Source organism: Halyomorpha halys, unplaced genomic scaffold, assembly GCF_000696795.3.
Source record: "Halyomorpha halys isolate HHAL.00 unplaced genomic scaffold, Hhal_1.1 Scaffold742.1, whole genome shotgun sequence".
NCBI classification, from domain to species: Eukaryota; Metazoa; Arthropoda; class Insecta; order Hemiptera; family Pentatomidae; genus Halyomorpha; species Halyomorpha halys.
Genome location: NW_027115923.1, coordinates 291390 through 303812, shown reverse-complemented (window position 1 = coordinate 303812; position 12423 = coordinate 291390). Strand labels below are relative to the sequence as shown.

At 41.2% G+C, this 12423-nt stretch overlaps 1 protein-coding gene across 1 annotated transcript in view; it reads left to right on the top strand.

The window, feature by feature from the left end:
• The window catches only part of LOC106685784 (probable DNA double-strand break repair Rad50 ATPase), a 19136-nt gene extending 10279 nt beyond the window's left edge, over positions 1-8857 (top strand). Inside the window, exons 8-9 of the mRNA XM_014428696.2 lie at positions 943-2229; positions 8472-8857. Of these exons, the coding sequence (XP_014284182.2) occupies positions 943-2229; positions 8472-8857 (1673 nt within the window). The remainder of the gene's footprint in view (positions 1-942; positions 2230-8471) is intronic.
• The last annotated feature ends 3566 nt before the right edge of the window (positions 8858-12423 follow it).

The window sequence follows — 12423 nt, the reverse complement described above, 5'->3', positions numbered from 1 at the left end:
CTTAGACTTTTTGTTGAATATCAACCCAAACAAAAATATTCTGTGGTGTCAGATCTAGAGGATAACAGACACCCAGTGTGGTGCCGCAAGTTCTTATGTTAATTTATTTACTTTAAGATAAATAATTCATGGATTATACATGGAAGATACGTAGAATTCAATTGACCATATAGTTATTGAATACAATATGCAACGTCGATTTTTGGTAATCATGTCTTTTAATTCAAATGTTCTAAAACTCGTTCTCATTTAAGGCTGGCATTATTTTGTTTTTCACTTTTCACCTGCCTATCTCGGTGTAGCTTCAATATACAACAATGAAAAGCCGGACATTTTCTTCACTTATGATGTGGAAGTCCGATTTTTATTTTTGCAGGTATTTTTAAACTAAATTCAGAGTATAGAGCGTTGCCCTCCGAGTCGTAAACGCGGTTATTTTTCGTCAGTTCTCACAGAATACCAGAAAACCCGATCCCATAAGTATATCAGCTTTTACAAGTTGAGTAAATTGTATCTTATTACCCTTTCCATCCCTTAATTTCAAACTTGTATTACGACAGTTTCCAACAAGGAAAAAATATCGCGGAAACAATCTGGGATATTTATATATAAGGAGATGGTCAGGGTTGCGGTCAAAAGTTACAACTATTTTTTTTTTTTTTTTTTTTTTTTTTTATTTATTTGTTTCACTTTTGACCGCAACCCTGACCATCTTCTTATATATCAATTTTTACGGTCAACTATATATATACATATATACAATCTGGGACATTGTCTCAATGTTTATAACAAGTTTAACCTCTGTTTAGATATTTTATCTACTTGCGTAAGCTTTTTTTTAAAAGTTCTCATCGGAATAGAAATACTTGTTATAATTTTTTTTTCTGCATAAACTCATTATTATTTTTCATTTCCATACTACTAAAACAAATTACTTTTCAGCTCCTAAGGAAACTGTTAAAAAGATAGAAAAACCTAAATTTCAGTTCCAACGACATCAATCAACATTTATTGACATTACTCATCTTGAAAAGACTAAATTGGTACTTGATGAACCATCTGTACTTGATGAACCATCTGTACTTGATGAAAAAGTTGAAAAAAATCAGAGCAAATCATTTTCTTTTATGAGTGTGAGAAAATTAAAAAGTATCCAATCGAAAGAAAATACCTCTGAGCTGAAGCTAGGGAAAACTATTGAGAGAACTTTTGTGGAATTAAAAAGGAAAAATCTTAAAGTAAAGAGGGAGCAACCAAAAGAGATCTTAGCTAAAACGAATGTAGCTATGAAAAAACAGGATATGAAACCGGCAAAAACTGTTTCACCGATAATAAAAAGAGAAAGAGCCAAATCTTTTAAAGCCAAATTGCCCGCAAACCTTGCAAGCACGGCTGGTTTATTGAAATTTATGGATATCAAGGATATCAAGGGTTGGAATACTAAAGAAGGAATACTAAAGCAATCGGAAACAGTATTGCCAACTCAACAGCCTTTTACCTTGAAAAGTAGTAGAAGAATTTCAGAGAGTAGCGGTGATATGTCTCAAGACAAAGTTCGTTTATCAGGTGATTCTGACCGAAGTTCCGGACTGAGGTCCACTTCAAGGCAGATGATAAGGAAAACAAAAGGACCGAAAGAAGACCAATTTTATGAAAAAACAAAACTATATATAACTAAACAGTTGAGTGAAGCGCTTTATATGCTGAAATATCCTAGAAGAGAACCAGCATCGGAATATGTCAAGCAAAAGCAAAGGGAAAGGAAAAGTATTTTTGTTCTTTGGAAAAACTACTTCGACATTAGGCACTTAAAAAGTTTTGGAGAAGAGCAAGTTGAAATTAAAAAAATGAGGCGAGACAGCCTCATGAGAGCACTTGACAAAGAACTCATGAAAACGTATTTATATAGTAAGTTCTATGCATACCTTGAAGATATGACTCAGAAATCCCTGGATGAGAGAAAGATGTGGCGTTATCTCAACGAAAAAGCCAACCAGATAAGTGAAGGTGAGGAACGAATATACAGTAAGCAATTAGAACACACAATTCAAGTACTTGATGAGCAAGTTAAGAAGTCTGAACCTCCAAAGGATGTTCTTCTTGAAGAGGAGAAGCGTCGGAAAGCTCTCCATGACCACTTGTCTCGCGTTGATGAATCCCCCCAAAAATGCAGTGCAAAAAGACCAAATACCAAGGAGACGACAATGGAGGAAATTCTTCAAATGAGAGGTATTTATCTAGCATTTTTATTTATTAAAACTTATATATATTCTGAATAAAATAAGTTAATGTATAATAAGTGTTCGCATGTAGTGTAGGATAGTCTTTTTAACAGCAATTACAGATTCTGTCACATCCACTACCATGTTGTAAACTAATCATGGTCAACACTTTTTTTTTTCATCCTTAGCTTAAATTTTATTTCATTTTTTATTTGCAATATTATCTTCCCTGGTGTTTACAATTTCATGTCTACCTAACGTGCCCGCACTCTTTCCACACAGCCAAAAAGTCAACCTCAAATTTCAAGCTCTCTCTCATAACTAATATTTCTGACTTTCTTCATGTCCCATTATCCATATTCCTCCTCTCTTGTTGATTTAATTTTTAAAATTGTTTTTCCATACACTCTATTCTTAATTTAGTTTATTTTTTTATCTCATCTCTATAGCTAAACAATCTTTTTTTTTATTTATCTTAATTTTACTCACCTATATAACTCTCTTGGCCGTTGTATCATATATTTATAACTCATAGTCCCTGCGAACTCGATGTAATCCTAAAACAACCTCGAACGGAACCCTGTGAATTTATGGAGTGGTTGTAAGCTAATATCGACGTTTCCATCGCCTCGTCTGGCTTGAGTCCCTTCTACAGCTGGTACACTGGTATAAGACTTCTACTACCTTGACCCACTTGTACCCACTCCAAGTGAACGAGTCCACGTGGAAATCACTAAGTGGCGCTTCTGTAGTGGAAGTTTCTTCACATATCGATCATAATTGCTTATGGTGTCTTGGATGGTGCGCTTCATTCCATACTAAAGATATCGACGCTGCAGGACCTGTAAAGGTTCATTACGATTCGTCCTTCCCTGGTAGTAAGCGAGCGTCACCTCTTTAGCGTTCTGGTTCCCGGAAAATGTCCAACATCATCGTGCATCATATAAATCTCCGCCTGCCTGAGATACTGAACCTTCTTGAGGTATTAACTTTATTGTATTCCCTTTCTTCAGTAGATAGTTAAGGGGTACGAAATATTCCGCTATATCCAGTGCGAACCTTCGGTAATAGCTCATTGTTCCTAGCAATCGTCGCACTCCTTTCACGTCTTTGGGTAATGTCATCTTTTGCAAGGCCGCCAGCTTCTGTATGTCAGGTCTCCCGCCGTCTTTGGAGAGGGTGTGAACCAAAAAAATAATCTGGTTCTGTCCCAACATCGACTTCTCTTTGGATAACTTTAGGCCTAATTCCCACATCCGCTGGAACACACTTCTTAGTCGGTCTAGATGGCCCTCTTCCAATTTGCTAAACACCAGTAAATTGTTCATGTATACCTGGAAAACTGCCTCGTCTAGTCGTCTCAGGAACTCATCCATCATCCTCTGGATAGTCACGGGTGCGGTCTTAAAACCAAATGGTATCCTTGTAAATTCATAATGACCACGTTCGAAGGTAAAAGAGGTGTTAAGTTTGTCCCTAGGATGCATATTAATTTGATGGTTCCCCGCCATTAAGTCATTAAGTTGAGCGTGCTGAAAATTTTCATTCCGGCCAATCTATTAAAAATGTGCTCGAATCTCGGAATCGTGCACTTCTCCTCAACTGCGTTCTTGTTCAGTCTGCGGTAGTAGATGACTTTGCGTGCCATCCCCTGGCGTACTTTTCTTTCTTACAGCCCATAAAAGACTATTATATGGCGAGGCGCTGTCTTTAATTATCTTCGTTATTCTCAGATTTTCTATCTTTTTTCGGATGTGCTGTCGAAGTGTTTGGGGATACCGTCGTTCGTTTACACAAGTCAACCTATCTTGCTTCAGCGGAATCTCATAAACTGTTTTCTCAGTAGCACCCAGCTTTCTTTCTCCTTAAAAAAATATCGTCGAATTCTTCAGAAATTCTGGCTTCCCAACTCTTCCGGCTCCCCATCACCGTGCCTACCCCCTCTTTCCCGGCCCTAAGGAGTCACCGGCAACTATATTTCTTTCCTTCAATTTCTATATCCCATTGTCCAATATTGTCCCTTTTTTTGTCCCTAGCCCCAATAGAAATTAGATAATCAAAATAGAACTATATGCATTCTTTTACTGGAGCAGTGCTCCATTCTAAGGACAGATCGAGATATTATATTTTTTGATTTTGTATAAATGCTTAATAGACGAGGTGCTGGGGCGCACTTCGTTTGCTAAATTTACGCTACAGTTTAAAACTTAACTAAAAACTAAATAAGTGTTTCTTTCACTGGTTGGTTTCTCATTGGTTACAGGGATGTAGGTCCTGCCAGCGCACTGGAGCGGGCGCTGGTTTTAATGATTGAAAGAGTGGATTGGTCAGTGATTGGAGGGGGTCACAGAACTTGGGTTCTTCATTCTTGAGGGAAACCTCCGACCAATGAACTCGGGTACTGTGGGCAAATCGAGGAGTTGATGTAGTTCCGGAGGCTTCTTCTTCCACGATGTAGTGCGGACCATTCTCCGCAGTATGGAGTCCTGGAATCCCTGAAGGTGGCGCTGCGTGTCGTCGGAGAGGTACGTGAAGAGTGGTGCCCCGTATAGAAGTACCGGTCTCAGGTTGCTCTTGTAGACCTGTAGTTCAAGCCACAGAGAGAGCGCTGTGTTGTGAGGAGGTGGTTCAGTCTGTATGACCGCCTTCTTAAAATTCTCGTTTTCTGGCAGAGGTGAGTGGAAAACTTTAGATGGTGGTCCAGCTTCAAACCTTGATATACTATGGAGTTGGAAGGGGAGATGATGGTGTCGTCCAACTTGAGCAACTTCGGGAGAGTCGGTCGCCTGTGTTGTTGCTGAGCGAACACGACGCAGTCTGTCTTAGCTGGTGTTCATTGTGATGTTTAAATTAACCTGGCGTTGAACAATCTCCTTGCAGACTGCTCCGGCTCGCTCTAGTGCATATTTGGGTTTCATACTGCTGCTGTAGATGACGATCTCGTCGGCATAGGCGGCGACTGTAGCTAGTTTGTAATTTTCACCAACCACATCAGCGGTATAGATTGAAAACAGCACTGGCGATAGAACTGCCCCCTGTGGCACTCCGCATGTCAGTGGAATGTGAAAACGCATCTTGAACCCGCATCGAGATGGTCCACTCAATCGACAACATCGTTGTCGAGAAACGATGCTATGACACCGTAGAGTTGCTCGGGACATTTGAGGTTTATGAGCTTACGACATAAAATGCCGTGAGAGACAGAATCGAATGCTTTTGTGCAGTCTATGGAGATCATGGGCGTAGCTTGGTTCCGCTTTTAAGCTGGAGTTCACCTCATTCTGAAGCTTCATCAGATGCTGTTCTCTGCTCATGAGAAACTGAAAGCCAGTCTGCTCGTAAGGGATAACGGACGGTTCATTACAATATTCCCGAAGGTAATCCAGGATGATCTTTTCGTATAACTTAGCGAGATGAGGCAGCAGACTTATGACCCTGTAATGTTTGGCGTCAAACCCTGTCTTCTAGGAGTTGAAATAGGATGGGCATGTTTCCATTTATCGAGGAAGTATCTCAACCTCAAGCACGAATTGTACAGGTTGGTCAGTTGTGTGATTCCCTTCCTTGGTAGTTGTTTCAGCAGGACGGTCTGCATACCATCATGGCAGGACCCTGTTTCCATGACATCGTCTCAAGATGGCCTTCAGCTGTTCGGGTGTGACATACATATAATTGTTTTCACGGGCCATGGTTGGTATTGAAAGTAGAACCCCTGTCCGCACTTAAATATCCCGCTGGTAGTGCCTAGCAATGAATCGGCTTGCTCAGGGGGACTCATGAGTAACTCATGACCCTGTCATGCAGGCGAACTGCCGATGTCTTCTTGGTTGCCTCAGGCGATCGTACCAGGCGCAGAAGATTCTTGATCTGGGTGGTGATCGAGTTGAGGGTCTTCTTGACTGATGGGTATCTGGAGCGCTAATGCCGGATTTGCAGGTTCCGCCTGCTGTCGATGAGTGCCATGATGTGTGGTGTTGCTTTCTGGAGGTGGGAGGTCTTGGGTGGTAGGTGGGGATGGTTTGGCGCGTAGACGTGAAGTAGTTGTCTACTTCCTCCACTGAACCGGCTCCAGTCGGCCTCCTGGTAGTTGAATTTCTCAGACGTCGGCCCAGAGTTGCTAGTCATAGGTCACCTGGTGGTGATCCGACGAGGTGAAATCAGCAACGGAGCAACTCGTGATACGTAGTACTGCGTAGTCAACTGGTCTATTGTAAGCCTGTCCTAAAATGGTGCCCGGATGAACATTCGTGAAAGCAGTTTTCACATGTCTTCCCGGCAGTTTTACTTCAGTCTTATTTCGCACCCATGGAAGGACGCCACAAACCCTTTCCCACAGTTGGTGCACTTTGGTTCACCCACCCTAGGACAGGCACCGATGCTGTGCTCCTCACCACAGCATACGCACGCCTCCGTGCATCCACAGCAGTTCCTGGTGTGCCCGAACTGCAACATTGAGGTGGGCCAGTTTCTTTCCTTTAAATAAAATGGTGGGATGTGAACAGGTACCTGCCAACCTGGCTTACCTTTCCTATATCTTTTAGGGTGGGTGACCTGTACTGGCACCGTGATAACAATAAGGGACAGGGGATTTTCGTCCCATCCTTGTTTGATTTTTCGAGCCTCCTTATATCGATGGGGCCAAGTCCTTAAAGGCGATCTTGACATCTTCTAGTTACATTGTCTAAGTTCTTGATTACATATCTATTTTGGGTTTTGTCTCTGCGTAAGTATGGCATAAGGGGCATAAGTATGGTGCTCGACTTATAGAGCTTAAGTACGTTTATTACTTTATTGCGGTCATCGATAGACTCAAGGAAGATCTGGATCTCCCCCCCCCCCCCGCAGTTTTTCGTATGAGGTATTTTTGAATTTGAATTTTATTCAGGTAAGTCCTTACCTGTGGGAGTTGGTGTTCACTGGAAACAGTGACCGGTGGAATTGGCGGAGATTTCTTTGTAGCAGTCTCGGATCTTGAAGTCCCTGGTTCGGTGGATAGAGCAGTCAAAGTGTCGTATTTATTCGGACTAAGAAAATTAGGCTCCGATTTCTCCAACTGCGCCAAAGTACCCTTTTGCCTTCTTTCCCCGATTACTACTTGTTTACATCGGGACCTGCTCGTGCTATACTCCAGGTGTCCCGAGTGTATTTTTAGATTATGATAAATGTTATTAGTGTGGAAAAGGGGGGCTGAAAATTTTGAAAGACTTTCTGATTATGAACATGCATATATTTGTTCTCTTTATTTATAAAGTGTTAACCCTGGAGGGGCAATAATGGTTAGTGAGTTAGTCTTCAATGTAATTTAATTATATGAGATGAATACAGAATATGGGGTCTCATAGGACTAATGGATATTGTTAATCTGGTGAATGACGTTTTCGCCGCCGCGATGACGTCTTCTAGCCGCTTCCCTCGTCTAGGTATGCTGTGGGCGAAATGGTGAAAACCCTGTATCTTCGCCTAGTGTCTGAAGAACGTATTTTCTCTTCAGTGACTGGCCAGCGTGTCCTAGACTCTGGCGTGAGGTTGGGGTAGGCCAGGTTCTAGCTTGCATGATGCATAGGCTGGGGCGGCATTGCAGTTTTGCAGCAAAAAAAAAAAGACCCGTTTCGTCGGGGTCCGGCGGCAGATTCGCGGCCTGGGCTGGGCACAAGCTATCATGGCACTGGCTAATGATGTAAAATAGTTAAAATTAATTTAGTTTGTAACAACTGGCTGAGATACAGGTTTCGAGTTTTAAGTCTGTAGCTACGCACTGTCTAGTCAATACGTTTATAGTAGCACGGCAGTATTCACTTATTTTGCACTCATAGTTAATAATAAATTGTACCTTATTGACGTTGGTCGACACTTTCCTGAGGCCGAAAAGAGCGAAGAGCTCTACTAGAGTAGATATGCTCTAGGAAGAAAGAACCCTTTGTTCTTAAAAACGTTAAAATGACATCACGATGACGTTACCAGGTCAGAGCACTTAGCGACATACTATGAACACTGGTACTAATTTTTTTTTTCTTTATACGCGCCCCCACTTTATCCAATAGGTCGTACCCTATATTTACTTGATAGTCCCCAGACATTTTTTCCTTTACGTCAACCGTTACTTATGCTTAAATTAAAAAAGGTTAAAAGCAACATTTTGTTTACGATACATTGCATCATAAACTCGGTCTCATATTATCAGCATATTTTTTATGTTTATAATGTGGTTATGAATAAATCTAATGAATAAAAATGAATTATCTTTTTAAGGTTTCCGAGGACGTCCCAGGAACTGTAAGAGTACCATTTGGATTAAGAAACCCGACTTCATCGGCTATCTGAAACCAATGAAAAGGAAACCGAAAAACTTTTATGATCCAACTAAATCAAAATTAATGATTCAAAAGTATGTTGGCGCTAGTAGACATGAAACGAAAACACCTTCCACAGAATCTTCGAGAGATAGTTACAAAGTAACAATCAGTCGAAAGCCGATTTTTGATAAAATTATTTCCGAACTAACGCCCGATGTTCCTATGAAACGGACTAAAACTTGTGTCAAAACAGGATTTAGAAAATATTTCGGCTCTCTGGATGTGGAAGATGAAGATCGATCTATGGATATAAAAAAAAAAGTTCCAAAAAACTTAAAATAAAAAATACATTAAAAAAAGTCTTTAAGTTGTAATGTAAGGAAATCAGAGCATGATGGAGTATGCCAAAGCACTTAGATTCAATTAAAGTCTATGGCCTACAATACTTCCATACTTTATAAACATTTTCTTTGCGTTGAAATTAACCCTTGCTTGTCTCAGAACAGATATTTCTAAATTATTCATTGAAGCAATACTTTCCCGTACTAATTTTCCAAACTAACCATTCCATTAACGGGTTGTCTAACTCCAATTTAAACAGTTTTTAGTAAAGTACTTCAGTAGGACTTCCCATTCCCAAATTCTAATATTTTTCTTTTCAAAACTGACGGAAATATAAAAGTACAGCTGTTAACTAAAATTTACTTTGAGCTCTTCACAATTTATTCAATGCTTAAGTATTACTAAAATAAAAATGTGGCTTTATGGAGTTAGTCGACATGTCAACTTAAAGTTCAAATACTGGTCAAGTGACATAACAAAAGTAACTAAACTTTTTAAGGATTACGTTTTTCGACGGAAAAAACTTAAAAACTTAAAGTTTATGTTGCTTGAATTAGTCATGATGGTTTATATTTGTTTGTAATGTTTTGGTTCATGGAGGTGATTGCTAGGGCCAGATTTTACAATGGGTGAAGATTTTGTTATTTATGGAAATAACTGTGGATTCACTGATGCATAAGTAGCTAGTATATGAGATTAAATGTGCATATTGGAACTATGTTGCAGGTGTTGAGGTAATTTTCATCTAAAACAGTCAAAACGGTTTTTTGAAATGGTTATTCAGATTATAAACACCCCTGCTGAACCTATTCAGCATTATTCGATCAATTTTCGCCCCGCCGGTTGAAATATATGTCGTTCGATTATTGTGGCTACTGGGATTCACTCGATGTCTCGTGTGTTTCATTCGTGTGTGTGCATTTTTTTTTACGAGAGTCGGTGGAAATTTTCAAAATATATGGATAGGCCCGTACCTAATACCGCCCTACATCTGTTCATTCATCTCTACGGGACCGCCGCTAGGCATTACTTCATGGAGGGAAATGGCTGAGTGCCGCCTCGGGACGGCTGTGGTGAATCTCTTCACTGCGTTCCAATGCTGGTCTGAGAGGAGCATATAGCTCACCACGTTCTCTGGTGTGATGCGTCCTCCACACACTCTCTCCAATTCATTTCTTTCTGCTGCAAAGGGAATGCACGTGAAAAACACGTGCTCCGCGGTTTCCTCGACAGTCTGAAATCCAGGGCATTCTGGGGTGTTGTCCAGTTTGAAGCGGTACTGGTAGGCTCTAAAGCATCCATGTCCGGTCAACATTTGGGTTATGTAAAAATCCACCTCACCATGCTGGCGACCGTACCACGTGCCAACATCGGGTATTAACCTGCAAGTCCACCTCCCGGAATCTGCAGCCTCCCAACGCTGCTGCCATCGCTAATTATTTTTCAATCTTCTTCTCTGGAAACGTGTAAGCGTCGTCCATAGTGCCTGCTTCTTTCTTCAACTAGGAGTTCCACAGGTAACATTCGGACTATCACGTACACCGCTTTGTAGGTTATAACAGTTCGAAAAGCGCTAACTGTCCTTAAACAAACTCTGCGGTAAACTGAAACTATCTGTCTCCTATATGATATGGTAACCATCGCTTCTTTCCAAATCGGGGATGCATATAACATAATGGAGGGGATAACAGCAGCCAGAAGCCTTCGGCTACTTTCTTTGGGACCTCCGACGTTTGGCATAAGGCGTCACAAAAAGGATGCTACTTTAGCAGATTTGGCGCTGATAAACTCCGCGTGAACATTAAAGCGGAGACGTGCATCGATCATGACTCCTAGGTATTTTAAGCAAGACTGGGAACGAATTTCGTGCCTACCAACCGTGACAGTGATGGACTCAGTCTGCATCCTGCTAGTTATTAGGTGAACCTCAGTCTTGTGATCTGCAAGTTTTAGGCCTACCGAAGAGAGCCAACCTCGAACCGTAGAAACAGCCTGGTTAGCAATGAGGGTAACTTCTTCCAAGTACTTCGCCACCACTACAACTGCAACGTCATCTGCAAATCCCACACCTGTGGCTCCCTCCGGCAAAGTCAATTTGAAGATTGCGTCGTACATGACGTTCCACAGAAGAGGCCCTAATACCGAGCCCTGTGGGACACCACCAGTCACCTCATATCTTCTTTGGCCAATGTCTGAAAAGTAAAACAGAACTCTATATTTGAAGTAATGTGTAAGAACTCGCATAAGATAGGCTGGCACCGCCATAGTCCGTTGGGCATCTATTATTCAGGCCAATCTAGCTGTGTTAAAGGCATTCTGGACGTCTAGAGTGATGATTGCTGCATAAGTCTTAGCACCTCTCCTCCACCTTTCTCCTGCAATTGCTGTGCGGGCCATCTCGACTACCAATCCAACAGCATCTATCGTGGATCGCTCTTTACGAAATCCGAATTGAGCCCGGGAGAGGCCATTAACTCCCTCCGTGAACTCTTGTGGCCTGAGGGAAAGCATTTTCTCGAATGCCTAACCCATAGTATCCAATACGCAAATTGGACGATAGGTTGACGTGTCTTCCAGGTCTTCCGGGTCTTCTCTTAGGAATAAGTACGAGGCGCTGTCTCTTCCAAGGTATCGGAATGGAGCCTTCACGAAAGCACGAATTGAAGAGATCGATAGAAAGATCCGGCCGTTTCCTGAGAGCCACCTTCAGAGCTAAATTAGGAATTCCGTCCAATCCTGGTGCCTTGCCATGTTGTTGATCCGAGGCGACGTCCTCTAACTCTTCCTGCGTGATTTGTGGAAAATCCGTTGTATATGTATTGTCTATACACTCAGTAGTATTCGCTTGTTCAGGGAATAGTGTTCTGACAATACTGTATACAACGTTTGGTCTCGTGGGGACCTGCATCGTGCCTTTACAAAGTTTCTTGAGTGCTATTTTGTAAGGTCTACCCCATGGGTCTGCATCCACCTCATCACAGAGTTCTCTCCAGCACCGTCGTTTGCTTTCTTTAATGGCTTGTCGGAGATTCATTCTAGTTCTCTTGAACTCTACTCGAAGCACAGAAAACTCCGGTAAAACTCCGCGGCGGAAACTCGCTGGTAACGTCTTCTTGGTTGGTTGTAACACCGGCGAAGATCCTCAATAGTCTACCACTACACTGAGGAATGTGTTTGCCAGGCTTTGAACGGGTCATAGCTGCATCACAAGGCCCAGATATAAAAGAGGTCAGTATAAGCTTCTTTTCCTCAGCTGACCCTTTCAATTCACATTCATCCTAGGGATGGGATATCGAAAGCAAAATATCGATATCGATATCGGATAGCAATATCGATATCGATATTATATCGCCACTAAAATATCGATATTTTAAAATATCGAAATATTGATATCGAAAATTTAACGAATTGAAGTAATAATAATTAAAAAGTGATAACATAGCATGACATAGGAAGACTTGTTTTATGTCATACCTATTCAATCAAAATATATAAGAAACTCTCAATAACAATGAAGCAAAGCAACACCATGAAAACTATTTCATAAACATAAGAAATGTAAACTA